This window comes from Pipistrellus kuhlii, unplaced genomic scaffold, assembly GCF_014108245.1.
Source record: "Pipistrellus kuhlii isolate mPipKuh1 unplaced genomic scaffold, mPipKuh1.p scaffold_m20_p_69, whole genome shotgun sequence".
Classification (NCBI taxonomy): domain Eukaryota; kingdom Metazoa; phylum Chordata; class Mammalia; order Chiroptera; family Vespertilionidae; genus Pipistrellus; species Pipistrellus kuhlii.
In genome coordinates this window covers 1,065,590-1,084,441 of record NW_023425572.1, presented here as the reverse complement: position 1 = coordinate 1,084,441, position 18,852 = coordinate 1,065,590, and the positions used below count along the sequence as shown (strand labels likewise).

At 39.6% G+C, this 18,852-nt stretch overlaps 1 protein-coding gene across 2 annotated transcripts in view; it reads left to right on the top strand.

Annotated features, from left to right (window-relative positions):
- ARHGAP6 (Rho GTPase activating protein 6) overlaps window positions 1–18,852 on the top strand; it is a 275,716-nt gene that overhangs the window by 207,046 nt on the left and 49,818 nt on the right. For both annotated transcript variants that reach the window (XM_036420492.2, XM_036420494.2), the window contains exons 3-5: window positions 4,869–4,940; window positions 12,527–12,783; window positions 15,089–15,284. In XM_036420492.2, the coding sequence (XP_036276385.1) occupies window positions 4,869–4,940; window positions 12,527–12,783; window positions 15,089–15,284 (525 nt within the window). The remainder of the gene's footprint in view (window positions 1–4,868; window positions 4,941–12,526; window positions 12,784–15,088; window positions 15,285–18,852) is intronic.

Here is an 18,852-nt window from a genome sequence, read left to right as displayed (position 1 = left end):
ACTCTCTCTCTCTCTCTCTCTCTCTCTCTCTCTCTCTCTCTCTCTCTGTCTCTTTTTTTTTTTTAAAAGGAACTCTCCTGTGCAATACTTACTTGCTGAGTTTTCAGTCCCATTCAGTTAATGGAATTTTTATGTTTGTACCATTCTGATAGAGAGAGAGAGAGAGAGAGAGAGAGAGAGAGAGAGAGAGAGAGAGAGAGAGAGAGAGAGAATGATGTGTATAAATATGAATGTATACAAGTACAATTAAGTGGATTCTTAATATGTCTGTATCATGTAACCACCAATCAGATCAAGATATGGAACCTTGGCTCCTTCATGCCCTTTTTCAGACAATATCTATTCCCCCAAAGTGACCCTTACTCTTCCATCACCCAAGATGAACCTTTCCTTGAGCAATATTTTTATTATTATTATTATCTCTAGAATCAACTTAATATGGAAAGAGTGTTTTACAACCACCACTCTCTGAATCTAATCACCTTAAAATTAGGAGTTGTATACTTTATTGTTCCTGGGTTCTCTCAGAACCAACCCAAATCTCTATCTGATTCCTGGCCAGGGAGAATGCTGACAGATCCTCATGCTGTGCCCCACCCTGCTTTTCACTGGGAGGAAAACAAAAGCCTAGGAGACAGGGCTCTGCCTTCAGAGGGCTTCTTGTCTAGCTAGAGAAACAAGCCTTAGGATGGAACTCCACCTGATAGTACATGAATGAGTTCATGAAAAGCATGTCTTAGAGGAGAAAGCCTGAGCTTCCTTATTCTCAACCCTCCTGAAAACCCTGGTATTGCCCCCCAAGAGGGCTCCCCATTAACCACACTCCACACAGATGGTTCCTTTGCTGTGGGGCCACTAGTATGTGAAAGGCTTGCTGTCTCACCACCTCCTGTTGTGTCATATATGTCTGTGGGGCATGGTCTCCTAAAAGAGGGCACATAAAGTCCAATCCTCAAGTACTTGTTTTAAGACAACCTGATCAGGACTTGTGACCCAAGTCCTATATACAGGTCACTGATGTCTATAAGAAAGCGTGCACTTGGGGAGCAGTGAGCAAGCATGTGCTCCTCATCACTGTAAAACATTGCTGTGCAGTATTGAGCATGAGGAAGCTTACACTTATCACACACATTGCCATCCAAGGAACTGGTTGAACATAAACTGTTCTGCATGGTTACACACAGTGTGACAGTCTCTTGGGCCAGTTTTCTGTGATCTGTGGGAATAAAAGACACTCTTCCAAAATTGAAGACTCAATAAACAAACTGCGGATTGATCACAAGGGAAAAGGGAAGACATGAGCAGTTTCATTTCCCAGAGCGGGTCACTTTCCTGAGGATTTTAAATGAGAAAATGGCATGCTAAAGCAATGCATCATTTCACATTATCACACATCACCCATCATTTTATTTAGTTCCTTTTCATAACATTCAACTCTAATTAAAAGATAATATTTGTTGTAATAGTTAAGCTTTAAAAAAAAATGTAAGCCAGACTCTGGCTGATTTGGCTCAGTGGATAGAGCATCAGCCCGTGGACAGAAAGGTCCCAAATTCAATTCCCCTCAAGAACATATACCTTGGTTGCAGGCTCAATCACCGGCCCCAGGTTTGGGCACATGTGGGAAGCAACCAATCAACATGTCTCTCTCACATTGATGTTTCTCTGAATCTCTCTCCCTTCCACTCTCTCTAAAAAACAATGGGAAAATATTCTTGGGTGAGGATTATCAACAACAACAAAAAATTGTAAGCCAGTATTCACAAAGATCACATTTTTGTGATAAGGAGGCTTTAAGAAATAGTTTGGCGTTTTAGAGTTTGAAGTTCATATGATCCTTGTGAGGCCATGTAAGCTCTCTTGCTGGTGAAAATATAAATTAGCAAAACAACTTGGAAAACAGTCAGTGTTACTCAATAAAGCCTAGGATTGCATACACACTGGCCTGGCCATACAACTTCTACACATATCCCCTGGAACTATGGTTCTCAGGCTTTAGTGTGAAGCAGAATCCCCCAGTGGGCTTGGTAAACACACACTGCTAGGCCCCACCCCAGAATTCCTGACTCAGTAAATCTGGGGTGGGACCCTAGAATTTGCATCTCCAACCAGTTCCTAGGTAATACTAGTGCTCTTGGTTCTAGAACCACATTTTAAGAACCACTGTCTTAGAGAGATTCTATGCATGTACATAAGAAGATATAAACAAAAATTTTCAAAAACATTGTTCCTAATAGTACTAAGCTAGAAACCATTCAAATTTCCATCAACAGTTCAATGAGTAAATGAACTGTGGTATATTCATACAAGAAAACAATGTATAGCGATTAAAATGAGTGCACTCCAGCCACCTGCCTCAACAGGAGGAATTTCTGGAAGCGTTTGATGAATGACATGAATAAGGCAAGAAAGTATAGCTACAGCATGATTCCATCTATGTGAATTTAAAAGCAGGAAAAACAAAACTACACTCTTAATGGTAAAACTGCAAAGAAAAACAGAAAATTGATTCCTGCAAAATCTGACCAGTGATGGCCTGGGGTGAAGGGGAGGGAGGTATATAGGGGACTTCTTGGAACTAGCAATAGTCTACTCTGAAGCTCAGCTGTTGGATATGTGGGAGTTGGCCTCCTAATTATTATTTAAACTGTACATTTATATTCATACACATCTGTATATATGATACGTCCCCTAACTAAGCAGAAGTTTTTTTAAAAAATAATTTTATCTTCAAAAAAAAATGTTGCCTACCCTATATTTATTCTGGTTCTTTGACAACTTGCTTAAATTATAGGATCTACCCAATGGTTATGAAAAATAAATCATATATATATATATTAGTTATTCTTTTCTTCCAGGTTAACTATTAAAATGAAAGAATGATAGTATTTTTTAAGAAATATACTCTTGTTACAGTCAAATACATTTGGTGGTATAAATTAGTGATGAACAAAGCATTACAAAGTGCAAGATCTGTCAGTCCTATTTGGAGAATGATTAGAACCTTTTTTATTGTCTGTATGTATATAATAACTCATGGTGGTCTTATAGTTAGATCATCTTTTAGACCCTGAAGATAAAAGCATATACATGACAAAAGAGACTGATGGCTCTATGCCACAGTTGAACTGATTTACATAATTTTTCCCCATACCAGTCTCATGAATGCAAGAGTGAAGACTCTTATGAACTATTTCCATTTTATGGAAGGAGAATCATTTTTGAAATATTTGTTTTTGCTTTTTGAAAGGAAGGAGGGATTGAATGCTGATTATATTGTGATATCTTTTGCCTCCAAAAGTTCAGAGAGGTGGAGTTGGAAACATCCAAGCCCCGTGAGGCTCCCAGGAATGCACATTGCTGTTTAAGAATGCATAGTTAGTCTTTTCTTGATATCAGAGTCTTGCTTTCACATTTTATTGGGCTGAGTCTCTTTCTTTACTACACTTTTTAGTTTATCCCTTCAAAAAACACTTCTTAATCCCCCCTCTTACACATAAGTTTCCTTGTGGCACGAGCTGTATTTCCCCTATTTGATCCCAGTGTGGATTCCTGATTTACATCTCCCACATGTTAAGTTGACAGCTGCATAATCCCCAAACGCATTCTTATAATGACTGCCAATATTTTATGATGACATCCCAGGAATTCGATTGCAGCTGCCTACTGATATGAGTGGTATCTTTATTATTTGGTGAGTTAACTAGACATATTAACTGTATTTGCTGCAAGTACAAGATGCTAAAAGAATGTATGACATACTTATCATAGTGAAGAATTAGAAACAACCCAAGTGTCCATCAGTGGGGGAGTAGTCAATTAAATCAAGGAAAACACATCTGAATTTGAGTGTTGGGTCCCGATTAAGCACTTTTATATGCATCGTGCTATTTAATTTTCACAGAAACCCTATGAAATTCCCACTTTGTAAATGAGGACACTGAAACTTGTCCAAAGTCATACAGTTAATAAATGGTACAGTAGTAATTAGATCTGTGTGCTATAACCCCCAAACTCATTTTCTTCTCCAGTTACACTCTACTAGCTCATGAAGGCCGAAGCCTTATGTACTGTTAACTTTTCTTTCAAGGAGACTTGATTCAAGATGACATTGGTTTGTTTGTGGTGTTTGTATCTGCTTAGTCCCTTCAATGTTTTTACCCAACCTCCTCCCCTCTAACATCTGTCAACCTGTTCTCTCTATGTCTCTTTCTATTTTGTTTGGTAGCTTATTCTGTTCATTACATTCCACATATAAGTGAAATCATATGGTATGTGTCTTTCTGTGACTGACTTATTTCACTTAGCAGAATACAACTCATAGAGACAACAGTATGATGATATCAGAAGGAAATGGGGGTAGGAGGAGGCAGAAGATGGTGAAGGGGGGTAAATGGTGACAGGAGACTTGACTTTGCACAATGCAACATACAGATGATTTGTTATAGAATTTAAAACCTGAAACCTATGTAATTTTATTAACCAATGTCACCCCCATAAATTCAATAAACATCTTTAAAATATGACATTGGTTCACATAAACATGAATAATGGGAAGAAACTCATCTAATAGTAAAAACAAACGTATCTAAAATGTCAAAACTAAATTATTTCTGAAGGAAATAACTTTCCTGTACTTGCCATTGAAATAAAATTTAAGAGCATACACCAAGATTCTAGTGATGTGTGCAATCCAAGTCAGGGATTTTCTTATATTGTCAGAGCCATTGATCTGTTTAAAATGTCAAATTATGAGTGAAGTAAGTGAGAAGTCATGCTTTTGCTCAGACATGGTTATCAAAATTGATCATGTAAAATATTACTTGTATTCTTATTTTTACAACTTTTTACTCTTTTAATATTTACAGATGGACAAAAGAGGAAGAAATCTTTGAGAAAGAAACTGGATTCACTAGGGAAGGAGAAAAACAAAGACAGAGGTAAGGAACAGAATGAACTAGAGTGAGTACATCTTCCATAAAGCATAATGGTTGAATTTGGTGGGGTTTTTGAATTGCACAGACTTACATGGTTCAACTCTATTATGTAAACTGGGTTTCTATGATGGAATGTCATTAAGAACTGTTTTGGTCTACTCCTTTGTGTTTGAGTGGCCCCATACTGAATTGATGAGTTCAGCTGGTTTGAGAAAAGGGTGACTTCAGCCAAGTTTATGGTTCTGATTATGAGTCTGGCCAATCAGCTATGTGTAGAGAGAACCTGGGTTGAGCAGCCATGGATTGCATCTCTAACGTTAACCAGCTGTCTGGCAAATCCAGATATTTAGGCAGGGCTAGTTGAATGAGAAAGAGTTTGGATTCGTCTACCATGACTACTGGAAAGAAACAGTCTCATCCTCATGGGTTACTGAAGATGAGTCATTCTCAGCATTTTGATGTTAGAACATAGCATGCTTATTATTTGCCTTATATGTTTTGGGAATTGTTGACTCTCTTCGTACTATTTTGTGTACCTTTTGTGTCTACTTAAGGAATTGACACTTTAGCCCTTCTTTCAGAGGTATTTGTAGTCATTTCAAACTAATATTAATGGAGCCCACACAAAGGGCTCCTGGCCCCCATTAGCAGAGTACAACATTGTGTGTCTTATTTCTATGAAATAACTGCTGAATGGTGTGGTCATATGAATGTATTTTCATTCTATGTGACATAGTAAATGAGTGTTGAGTAAGGAGAGCCATGTACCTCACCTGGGAAATCTTTTATATAACTATTGAATTTCTCCTTGATGGAAGGAAATAAAACTGGAGGTATAAAAAAAAAATAAACACATTGTAATCCGTACTGGACAAGACCTAGTCCACATCATCGATCCCAGACTCTATACCCATATCTCAAACCATGCTAAAGGGTTATGACATTTGGTTCTTTGGAATAAAAGGAGATGAAGAATTCTAGCCCTAGCTGGTTTGGCTCAGTGGATACAGTGATAGCCTGTGGACTGGAGGGTCCCAGGTTCAATTCTAGTCAAGAGCACATGCCCGGGTTGTGGGCTCCATCTCCAATAAGGGGTATGCAGGAGGCAGCCGAACAATGATTCTCTTTCATCATTGGTGTTTCTCTCTCTCTCCCTCTCTCTTCCTCTATGAAATCAATAAAAATATATTTTTTAAAAAGAATTCTAAAGAATGGAAAACCAACGTTTTACTTCCCATAGAGCATGAGTTCTCAACATCGGACTATTGACATTTGAGACTAGATAACTGTTTGTTGTGGGACTGTCCTGTGCATTATGAGAGGTGTTTATTAGCATCCCTGACCTCTACCTGCTAGATATATGCCAGTTGCACCTCCCCTAACCAAAACATTCCCAGACATTTCAAACTTTTACCTCAAACTGGTGAAAAAGAGATGAAAATGTCTGTTATTCCCGACCCTTGATGGCATAATAGAATAATTTGTGGAACCTTTAATATTTGCAATGACTAATCCCATGCCCCCCCCAAATGTCTGATTTCATTGGTCTGTAGGGGTACTGAGAAAAAAAGTAATTTTACAAACTACTAATGCGCAACTTCTAAGATGAGAACTCTGGTCCATATTCACCAGTAAACCTACCAGGGCACATCCTATTGCAGTAGGACCTGCTGCAGAAATAATGAAGGCAAAGGGTGCTGATTCTTGTCCAGCTACCTGATAAATTGCATTCTATTTCATGGGTTCATATGCTTTTCCCCCAATTTTTTAAAAAATATTTTATTGATATTTTACAGAAAGGAAGGGAGAGAGATAGAGAGCCAGAAATGTCAATGAGAGAGAAACATCGACCTCTTGCACACGCCCCACTGGGGATGTGCCCGCAACCAACGTACATGCTCTTGGCCGGAATTGAACCTGGGACCTTTCAGTCCACAGACCAACGCTCTACCACTAAGCCAAACCGGTTTCGGCCACAATTTTTTTTAATGAATATTAAAAAGTAGCCAAGGTAGCTTTTGTAAACTACTTTTTACTCATTCTCTTCTTGCCCCAAACCTCCTCTACCTCGCTAGATTAGGGTATTTCTCGGTGTGTATGGAGTACATTAAAGGTATTATTCAGCCTGCTCTTAGTAATGTAGCATCTTTAAAGTTGATTAATCCTAAAATGGTGATATTGTTACTGGGATTTGAATATTCATAATGTAGACTTTAGGTGATTCTTCTAAAGTGCCCATTTGGGCTAGACTACTGAGCAGAATGAGCATTTTTGTGGAAGATGTTTCAGTTCTCTCAAGAGAGAAAGATGTATGTGTGCTTGCTTATATCACAACACAGCAGGAAGCAAGAATGGAAGTGAGCAGGAAAGGAAGGACCAGGAGAAGTAATTGACCAATATGTACTGGGCCATTGGTCATTTTTCAGACCAAATCATATTTATGTATTATATAGGCACAGTGAAAACTTGGCAGTGTTCTACAAGGCTGCGCAGGAGCTGGCTTGGGGAGAAATGAAACAGGTCCTGATGCTTCCAAAGGAAATACACATCACCCATCCAACTAAGGGGGAAAATAGGGCTTCATGGGGAAAAAATGTTTTTTCCCCTTATTTAAAGTAGCTATGATGTTTAAAAAGAAGGTGTCCTAGGCTTAAATGAAGCTTAATTGCATGGCATCCTTCCCAAACATAAAGTCCTGGGAACCAGTGTGTGAGGGGGCAGCATGCAGGTCACACACAGTTAGTTGGTTCATGTTATTTTCTTCCATTTGAATATTAGCATTTGAGCTCATAACAGCTGCACATGTGAAAAATGATAATCACTTGAATCCAAGAGTAAAATAAGGAAAACAGGAAATTCGAAATGACCTCTTGGGTTAGATCATCTAAAAATAAATGGGAGCAGCTTATTAGAATCAAATTGCTTTCCCAATAAAGAGTGATTCATTAAATGTTTGGTACGCCACTAAATTATTTGATTCAATCAGATTGAATCATGTCCTGTATTTTATTTAATTGCTTGGCATAATGTACAGCAGATCATGTGACACTCCTGCATCCCTCCTGCCACTTAAGCAAGTGCCCATGTGACTTTTGATTTCCATATGAAACTAATTCAAGACTGATGCTGGTTCAGAAAGCATGTTTTCTTTTTTTTTTTTTTCTGTGTCAAAAGGCTATATAAATATTTATTTATCTTGCCCTCACTAGTTTTATGCATTTATAAAGAAGACACTAGTTTTAGTTTTATGCATTTAGAAAGAAGACACTAAAAGTTTGTGTATCTATAATCTTTCGGGTACACCAATAAAGCATTAATTTTTTAATTTATCTTTATTGTTGAAAGTATTACAGATGTCCCATTTTTTCCTCCATTCACCCCACTCCCACTGCCACCCACCCTAGGCCTTCACTGCATCACTTCAAAGACTATATCCTAAGAAGCCTGAAACACCAATCAGAAAGTATATATGCACCCCTGTGTTCATAGCAGCATCGTTTACAACAGCTACAATCTGGGAACAGAAAACACATTTTCATACAGAATAGTTCCAATCCCTTAATTTCTCTTAGTTAAATTGCTTGGCCACCAAAAAGTATTTTTAAACTTTTAGAATGTTAGAAAATGTCTTGCTTGTATCAAAAAGAAATCACTTTGAGGATAAAGGTTTACAAATAACTACTTTGTTCCAGTTCACGTGGTCCTAACCAGAGCACCAGGGGAATGGGTTTTATTGGAGCATAAGTCTGAGAGCTAGGTTCCCTCTCCACAGGATGTTTTCAGATCGTGCCATATATTCATGGACATAAAATCTGGGAAATTTTCAGGTCTGGCACCTTTCCTTGTGCTGAAATCACACACGCCATGTTTTATTGTTCTTGACTCTCTAAGTAAGTTACTATATGTGAGCTGTGAAGTGGCACTGTATAGGAATAGTTGACATAATTTTATTTTGCATCATATGAAATAGCAGTAGAGAAATTAAGTATCAGTTATCATTATTGTAGGATCTAAAAGAAAATGTATTGAACGCTGTCATTGAATACTGCTACTAGGGATGAGAGAACCAGGGTGAGTGTGATTCCGGGGAAGAGCAGGAAGGGACAGCCACCACAGGACCGCATGGGTGATGGCACAGCTTTTGATCTGCATGCTAAGAGTATTGAGACACCATCCAAGTGTTATGCAGGAGGTGGTTTCACGGTGTGGTTGAACAGATCGCCACACTGCAGTGTAAACATCCACTTGGGCTGGAGGGAGGTAAGACTGGAAGGAAGAAGCCTGATTCCAGAGGTGGAATCACTCCTGCTGAGGACAAAGTCCAGGATGGGATGGAGGGAGTAGAGGAAAGAGGTGCATGCATGAAAAAGTAAGAGGAGAGGAGGTCAAGGAGATGGGATGACAGAAGATCAGATAGGTCATTCAAGTAGATGTCCAAGCCACCCAGGATGATGGTAGATTTTGGAGGATCAGGGCCACGAGTGGAAGTCATTGGCAAAAATAGAAGATACCAGTGAGTAGGAGACAGGGGAACCTTGCAGTAGCCCATTTCTGCCACACGGTGGGAAGGTGATGATCTGGAAATTACAGTAGGGAGCAAAGAGGGTGTCATGCGTGACTCCACAGTTCTTGGGGAGGGATGGTAGGCAGTTGTTACTAATAAAACAGTACGAGAAGCAGTCTCCTTGGTGAACACATTCCATAGATAGGAACATGAAACACATCATTCCTGGCCCCCAAACAGTGAGTCTTAGGTAATGTCCTTCTGGTTTTAAAAACCTATTCTCAATCTTATTAGCCACTGTCATCACAAGCTCCTTTTGATCCACTGATGGAAGAGCACTGGATCCTCAGATAAGCTCAACTCTTTCTTTACACATGAAGGAGGAATGTGCTCAATATACTTGTGATAAATCCTCAATTTCACAATAGCCATATTTTGAAAAGCAAAAATATTTAAGGAATTATATCTAGAATTTTACAGACACTAGGCATGGCAACACAAGTGAAACGGCATAGGGTGGTCTCCTTTCTGAAGCTTATAAGAGCACTTGGAACAAAGCAATGAGAAACGAAAGAGACTGCATTAGAATGCTATTACTGAAAGAATAAACTCAGCCAGGAAAGAAAGGACATTAGAAATAAAAACCTGTGATAGGTGGCTACAGCTCTCGATTGGGGAAAAAAAGAGAGAAATAAAAATGTGGGGAGAATGACTTCACATATTCCATCTGTTTCATTCGTATTCAGTTATTCCAATTTACACGTAGAGTGACAGACTCTCACATATTAAAAGTGACAGATTCCAAAGGAAACCCTTTTTTCTTCTGCTTTCCCCCAAGGATATTAGAAATCTTTACACGAGACTGGTTGGTTTTCCTTGTATAGAAAATGTGGCTAGGAGAGAAATCAATAGTCCCCATCCCATATTAAATTCTGCTATGAGCAAGCCTGCATGAGCAGACACATGCCACTTGATATATTCATCAATATCCTTTTTGCTGATATTATTCCTAGCAGTTTTCATATATTGGGTGTAGCTGTCAGCCTGGCCATCCACATGGTTCTAAATTTTCCCCAACCTTTTTGAAGCCAGACTACTTGATGATTCCCATAGACAAGAGAGCGCTGATTTACATACTAAAACCTGTGGTGCACAGCAGGTGGTCTGCTCGGGTCCCATTTGGTTTCTATTTGCTAATAGTGGAAGTGGCCTTTTAAAAGGAGTATTGCAACTTGCTACACTGGCCACATGGATCACTCAAAACAAATTCCTAAAATACTTTTTGTATTATTATATGCCATCTAGTTTGTGGATGGAGAATTATAAGCATCTGCAGAAAATCCCCAAATGCTAAGCCAAGGTGCTGAAGATTTAATTTTTCACTTAAAAACGAATTGCAGGTTTGGATAGAACCAGAGGTGCAGACTTTCCAAGTGCTATTTCTGCTTTCACTGTGGATGTAGCCATTAGCTCTGTGATGTTAAAAAAATGTTGCCATCTATCAAAGAAGAAAACCTCTAAAGCCTCTTTCCACCTGATTTAATGTTAGCTTTTTCCTTCAAAGAACAAACCATTTAACACTGTTTTCTCTTGATCACTCTGGTTTTATTCATGGGGTTATAAAAAGGATGGAGAGGCTAGACTCCAATTTGCTGCTGCTAAGAGACCTATTTTTTAGTCTAAAAAAATAATTTAACCTAATCATTAATGCTCTTCACCATGAATCTAAAATGTTGCCAATAAAATACCTGGCCCTTGGTTTATAGGTTGAGCATCCACCTATAAACCAAGAGGTCATGGTTTGATTCCGGTCAGGACACATGCCCAGGGTATGAGATCGATCCTCAATAGGGGGCGTGCAGGAGACAACCGATCAATGATTGTCTCTCATCATTAATGTCTCCTCTCTCTCTCTCTCTCTCTCTCTCTCTCTCTCTCTCTCTCTCTCTCTCTCTCTCTCTCTCTCCTTCCCTCCCTCCCTCCTTCTCCCTCTCCCTCTCCTTCTCTCCCTTCCTCTCTGAAATCAATGAAAATATATATATATTAAAAAAATAAAACACCTGGCACCAAAGATCAGTGTGCTTATGATATATATGTATACAACTTACTGCGGAGATCCAGAAAGCAACTGGATACACATCTCCAAACAAAGCCATAGATTTCTGCATTCTGCTCCTTCTCCAAAATTGTCCTCACTAGAGGACTGAACAAATTGTATCCGGGCCCTTCACCAGATATTAAATAGCGAGACTCCACTCTTGTATGTGGTCAGCAGAGCAGCCCGAGTACAGATCATGAGTGACAGCCCCAACCCGGCTGGCTGGAGCCAGCACGTGGGGGCAAGCAACACCATGAAAAAAGAGCAGACTTCTTTCCAAGCTGCTCCTCTGCCTCTCAGATCATCATGTCATGTGATAGCTCTTTCACTGGGAACTTCAGAGCATATCTACCTAATTGAATTTGTCCTTGCTTCATGCATTTCTCTATTCTAGCCCATAATGGGCACTATTGCATTTATTTACATATCTGACTCTGCACTCTGCCACTCCACTCTCAGAACCTTCCAGGAGCAAGGTCTGGACCCACCTTTCATAAGCTTTGTACTCCCCATTGTATAATTTGATATGGCACATAATAGGTATTCAATAAGTGCCTGTAGAATGAATGTATCAATACAGAGTCTTACCATGCCTTGTAACCTTTAGGGGTTCTTGCGACATAGAAATTGAGGGCTTACTCTTTGTAAAACTGGGTCCTCATGAGGATAAACTATTAATGTACATTTTATCAGAAATATCACATTTCTCTATAAAGGCATTTCCTTTCAAACATACTTGAGATATGTGGAGAAAAACCAGTGGCTGAGAATTCTAAAGCCTATAATAGTTATACACACTAGCTTTCTTTATTGAAACAGAAACTTTGGCACTCTGATAAACACAAAAGGCATCTTCTTATTTGGATTGAGCCATCAGTTCTTCCGAAAACAGCCATTTCAATATGTCTGCCCTGAGGTCTAACGCATCAGTGAGTCTCCACTGGTCCAGTCTTTCTCTAAAAATGAATGTTTGTCTTTTGGTTTCAGAATTCATCCCACAGGCATTCGGAATGCCCTTATCCCAAGTCATTGCAAATGACCGGGCCTATAAACTCAAGCAGGACTTACAGAGGGACGAGCAAAAAGATGCATCTGATTTTGTTGCCTCCCTCCTCCCATTTGGAAGTAAAAGACAAAACAAAGAACTGTCAAGCAGTAACTCATCTCTCAGCTCCACTTCGGAAACACCAAATGAGTCGACTTCGCCAAACACCCCGGAACCAGCTCCTCGGGCCAGGAGGAGGGTGAGTTGTTCAGTATTTTCTCCATAGCCAATGCTAGGACAGCCAAAGGTGTATAAGGTTATTTTTTGAGACTTTGCTCATGCGAAAACTGAAAATGTCATTTGTGTCCAGGTATGTCAACAACTCCGTTTAGGGAGAATTTACACTGGCTCTCTGGCACCTGGCATCCCCTCAAAGCCTTTCCCTCATCCCTCTCAAAGCCTTTGGGTACCCCTCCTTGTTTACACACATGTCCTGTGATATCCCAAACATTCTACATCACCATTGATCCTGGTCTGTTGCAATCTTCTGTTGTCTTAGAAGACTCTCCCATCAGACCATGAGGCTGGAAGGCAGGGCTAGATGTTTTTGTTAATTGCTTCATCTTCAACTGATAACCGTGCCTGGCCCAGTGAATTGCCGCTGGTCTTCATAAACAATATTTTTTCTGGAATTTTTTTTTTCTCAGACATAACCAAATATATATGTAAGCAATACTGACATGTTACCATTTATTTAGTGAGTGCTATGTCTAGGCCCTGTACTATCATTTGGCATTTCAAACTTCACATTTCAAGTGAAGAAAGTTGAGTTTTCAGGAAAGCTGGTTGTTGACTGGCTGAGTCCGTTGATAAACATTTATAAAACTTCCTAGGTCACTGGGAGCACTTCTCTCCCTCTTCTCTCACCTGGCAGCTCCCAATTTTTGTCACCTCCAGCCTTTGACTAATACCCTAGGTCAGTGGTCGGCAAACTGCGGCTCGAGAGCCACAGTTTGCCAACCACTGCCCTAGTTAAAACCCCAGATACTTCTCACTTGAAATCCTTATTTCTCCATCAGCCCCCAAAATTCAGGACCTCTCTGAGATAGAGGCACACTCAAGCCACTGCTATTTTTCAGAGCTTTGGCTATGTGTAAAAATGAAGAAATGACAGCCTTTGAATTTGTATGATGGAATTGTTCTTCCAATTTGTCATTGTCCCTCAGACTATCTGTCTAAACCCATAGATGGCAATGACAACAAGACTCTACATTATAGTTTTCTGGGACCTTAGGCCCATGCAATTGGCCTCCAAAATGTGCTCTCCTCTGTCCACACCTTCCCAGGACACCAGCAGCCAACTTCTTCCTTTACACTTCATCAAAGGATGGGACTACACAGATATGGCTGGTGCCCTGTTCCCTTCCCCTTGGCCTGCACTATTCCTAGCAAGCTGGCCTTCTTCTTACCTGCCAGCACCTCATCTCTTCGCTGAGGGCTTTCTCTGATGGCCAGAGGAGCCCACCCACACAGTTGACAAGCTGCAAGGAATTAACATCACCTCCCTGCCCCTACCAAAAGCTACTCTTTTTAAAATATATATATATATATATATATATATATATATATATATATATATATATATATATTTTATTGATTTCAGAGAGGACAGGAGAGAGAGAGAGAGAGAGAGAGAGAGAGAGAGAGAGAGAGAGAGAGAGAGAGAGAGAGAGAGGTATCAATGATGAGAGAGAATGATTGATTGGCTGCCTCTGTCACCCCCCGCCCCCCCGGGATCGAGCCTGCAACCTGGGCATGTGCCCTTGACTGGAATGGAACTCAGTACCCTTCAATCCACAGGCCAACACTCTATCCACTGAGCCAAACCAGCTAAGGTCAGAAGCTACTCTTAATTGATGACTCTTGAGACTTAGAGTATAATTACCTCAGCTCCATCACACCTTTGCAGGGCTAGCTCAGAGGTGTTTGATCCACACTGTCTCCCAGAGGCCCCCATGCAACTGGACTCTGGCTTTCCATGGTGGTCACAGGCTAGTTGAGGCTCCCTCCAGTGGCTGCTCTCCCTTCCACATCTAATTCCCCCACTAGCCTGTAGGTGTCTGCTGGGACCATGTCCCTGAGAAAGCGCTTTGTGCTGCTTCTGGAGGAAAACAAACTCAGACTGTTTTATTTGTTTATTCACAAGATTTCTCTCACTACCTCATTCATTGAGTATGCAATGTTTTCTTGTTTTAAGGAACAAAGTGGTTGCGTTAAAATATTTTAATTATATGTTTGCCCTCTTGTCTTTCATTTGAAAAATCTTGTCTATTGTTGAAATTGTCCCTGCCAGTACCTTACCCCATGTGTGGACGTCTTCTAACTTTTTCAAAAGATGTTTGTTTTTCCCCTCTCAATATACAAACAGCACAATTAAATCAAGCAGTATTATTTCAAGAGTGATAAAGAATTATAGGCAAAAGTATTCCTGGATGGCCTGTGGGGGAAGCTGTTTTTATCTTCTCTGTCTGCACTCTTCGCTCATGTCTGTGTGTGATTTGCAGGGGGCAATGTCAGTGGACTCCATCACAGATCTGGATGACAATCAGTCTCGACTCCTAGAAGCTTTACAACTCTCCTTGCCTGCAGAAGCTCAAAGCAAAAAAGAAAAAGCAAGAGATAAGAAACTCAGTCTGAATCCCATTTACAGACAGGTTCCCAGGCTGGTGGACAGCTGCTGTCAACATCTAGAAAAACATGGTAAGCAGACTTATCCGTTAGTCCTAAAGACTTTCATCAACTCAGGCATCATTTACTTAAGCACCCAGTTTAATTCTGTGTTCATTTGATCAAACTCTGGGCCAAAGTTTCCTTTGTGAAGATAGTTTATGGCCCTAGCCAGTTTGGCTCAGTGGATAGAATGTTGGCCTGTGGACCGAAGGATCCTGGGTTCGATTCTGGTCAAGGGCACATACCTCTGTTGCAGGTTCCTCCCCAGCCCAGGATCTGATCAGGGTGCGTGCAGGAGGCAACCAATCAATGTGTTTCTCTCACACCGATATTCTTCTCTGTTTCTCCCTCTCTCTTCCACTCTCTCTAAAAATAAATGGAAAAATATCCTCGGGTAAGGATTTTAAAAAAAGATAGCTTATGGATGTGTTTGCTTAAGAGATTCCTGGGCTAACCAAGATTTGGGGAGGAGGGGCATCTACTTGATGGCATTCAGACTGACTAGACCCCAAGAGACTTAAAAAGTAACCCTTGAGGCCAATTTAGAGGAGGGCAAGAGAGGCTGGACTAGGTCTGTCCCCAGGGCCCCTTCAAACAAAGAAGACACACTTTTATCTTTTGTTACACATTGAAGTCACTCAAAGGTTCCCTTTAAAAAATAAGAGTCCAGCTTCTTAAAAAAAAAAAAAAAAGATTTGAAAACCATTTCCTGCAAGAATAGAAAATACATAGTTTTTAACAACAGGTTCCTATATCGCTATCTGCAAGAAGGGTGTCCACTTAAAATTTCTTCACAATGACCCCTTTGGCAACTCAGTTCCACACAGTATATTGACTTAAATACTGAAATTTAGACTTGACTCACCAAACGGCCATTTTTTCATAATCTAAATGTGTTGGCTATATAGTGTTAGGATGCATCTTATGGACAGAAGTAAAGTTTTTAACTGCTTCTTTACTATAAAACAGTATGCTTATTGTAATAAAGGAAAAAAGGAAGGAAAGCAAAGAAAAATGTAGACATCACTACTGTTTACATGCTCATTTCTTTCTCATAAAACTGGGACTTCATTAAAATGATTAAGATCATAGATAAATCTCTTTGAATCATTATATATGAAAATCACTTGATAACATATGAATGTCTTAATCATTTAATTAATTATATTGAAATTATATTTGTTTATACAAAATATTAATCTATGGGTCGATGTACATGTGTGTGTATGTGTTTATCTGTCTCTTCTTGGAAGATAAACTGGAGTTCAAGAGAAAGGTCGCAGTCATTTTGAATTAAAAAACAGTATCATGATTAGCACAATGTTCAATGAATCTTATTTGAACAGAATTGTTTTTTAAAATAGCTTAACAACTAAAGAGTAAAATACTATGAATAGGTCAACTCAGTCCCAGTTTCACTGTGAGGTAGAAAAAGAGACATTTACTTTTATAACTAGAATTTTCATGATAAAGTATATAGAGAGTGAACTATAAATATTTCTAAATGTTCTAAATAAGAAAATGCCACTTCAACCATGCAGGATTCCAGAGCCAGGTTGAGTAACTGCTTTTGTGAAAGAAAACTCGGTATATCTTTTTTTTTTTTTTTTTTGAAAATCAATTCTATTATGTAAACTAGCATTTCCTCTAAGCTTATTTGAAAACAGGGCAATTCTCTTTCCTTTTGAGAATAATTAAATTGCAGCTTAAGGCCTAAAGGAAAGAAGATAAGCTGGTGATCTCGAAGGCCCCCGGTTCTGTTCTGGGTTTCCATGGTGTTTGGACCAAATGGCTCCTGGACAATAAGAGTCACATGATCTCACTCATCTAGGGGAAATGGTGAACAACATGGACTGATGAATAAGAACAGACCCAGAGAGAAGGAGCCATGGGTCAGACTGTTGGACCTCAAAGGGAGGGTGGGGATAAAATGGAGAGATCAGCCAAAGGACTTATGTGCACACATATGAGCCTAACCAGTGGTTGAGGACAATAGTGGGGTGGAGCATGAGTTGGGGGGGCAGGGATTGGAATGGCGGGTTAAGGACAAATATGTGATACCTTAATCAATATAGAAATTTAAAAAAAACTAAAATACTATACAATTGAAAATACATATTATATTGTTATATCAAGAATGCCAAATATATTAAAAAAAGAGTCACATTCAAAATCAAACAGATATTAATCTTGTTCACTTTAAACCAATGAATAAAAAGCAAACTTCAGAAAACAATTCTTTCATAAAGCTTTGTTTGCCAGTTTTTGAAATGGGTAGCAAGAGTTTGATTCACGTTAGCCTTATAAAACATTTATCAATGATCTTTTTGTTCTCTCCAAAATGGGTCTAGACCAGTGGCCGGCAAACTCATTAGTCCACAGAGCCAAATATCAAAAGGACAACGACTGAAATTTCTTTGGAGTACCAAATTTTTTAAACTTAAACTTCTTCTAATGCCACTTCTTCAAAAATAGACTCGCCCAGGCCATGGTATTTTGTGGAAGAGCCACACTCAAGGGAACAACAAGCCACATGTGGCTCCGGAGCCGCAGTTTGCCAACCACAGGTCTAGACAATTAACTAGACTCCATCTATATGTGTGTGCACCATCCTTCCCCACTTATATTTCATCCCAATGCTTTCTGTACCAATCGGGTCAAAATTCCTTAACCTTCCCCAATTCTCCAGAAGCATACATGAAAGAAAGAGACACTAAATATCCATGTTGTACCTCCTACACGACACCTCTATCGGGGATCATGTTGGAAACCAGGGCCTGTGTCCTGACCGGGAATTGAACAGGTGACCTTTTGGTGCATGGGATGACACCCCACCAACTGAGACACACTAGTCAGGGACAGAATTCTATTTTCTCATCTGAACAATGAGCATAAGTATCTGCCTCAAAAGCTAAACAGTGATTCAAGATTAGCTAATGCATATAAACTACTTAGAACAGCGGTCACAAACCTTTCAGGCCTCATGGACCACCAGTGGTCCAAGGACCACCGGGTGGTGACCGCTGACTTAGAATATATCTGTCATGGACTATTATGTTAAAGGAAATATGCCCTCACTAAACTGAGAGAGTCTTCTTGTGCAAAATGAAAAATGTTAATATAATAGTTGGTTTCAGCAATTGTACTTTTGGTGAAACCAACTATTGGAGAGTCACACCCTGTGATATTTCTGGGATGTAGGCCAGTTTGAGGGTGGGGCCTCCTGCTGATTATGCCTGCCCTCCTTACTCAAGTTCCCCAGGCCTGACATTCAGGTGTTCTGGTTCTAGTTTTCATTTCACTTTTTGCTGAAAGGGAGAGAAAGGTGATCACGTCCATTTCTGGGGCAGGGCACAGTGAAGTCACGTTTCTTTGCCAGATTCTATGCCTTTTTCTAGGTACACTTGTTTTACCAGTGACTGTCTGAAGTCAAGGTCACTGAACGTCTACACTGTATCTTCTCCTTGAGGAAAATCACTGTGAGGCTTATTCAGCATTGGCTGTCTGAATGCTGTTATTTGCTATCCCTAAAAAAGTAAATAAATAAATACTTTTTAAACTTAAAATAATAGTCTATTGAGATATATAGTAATTATAA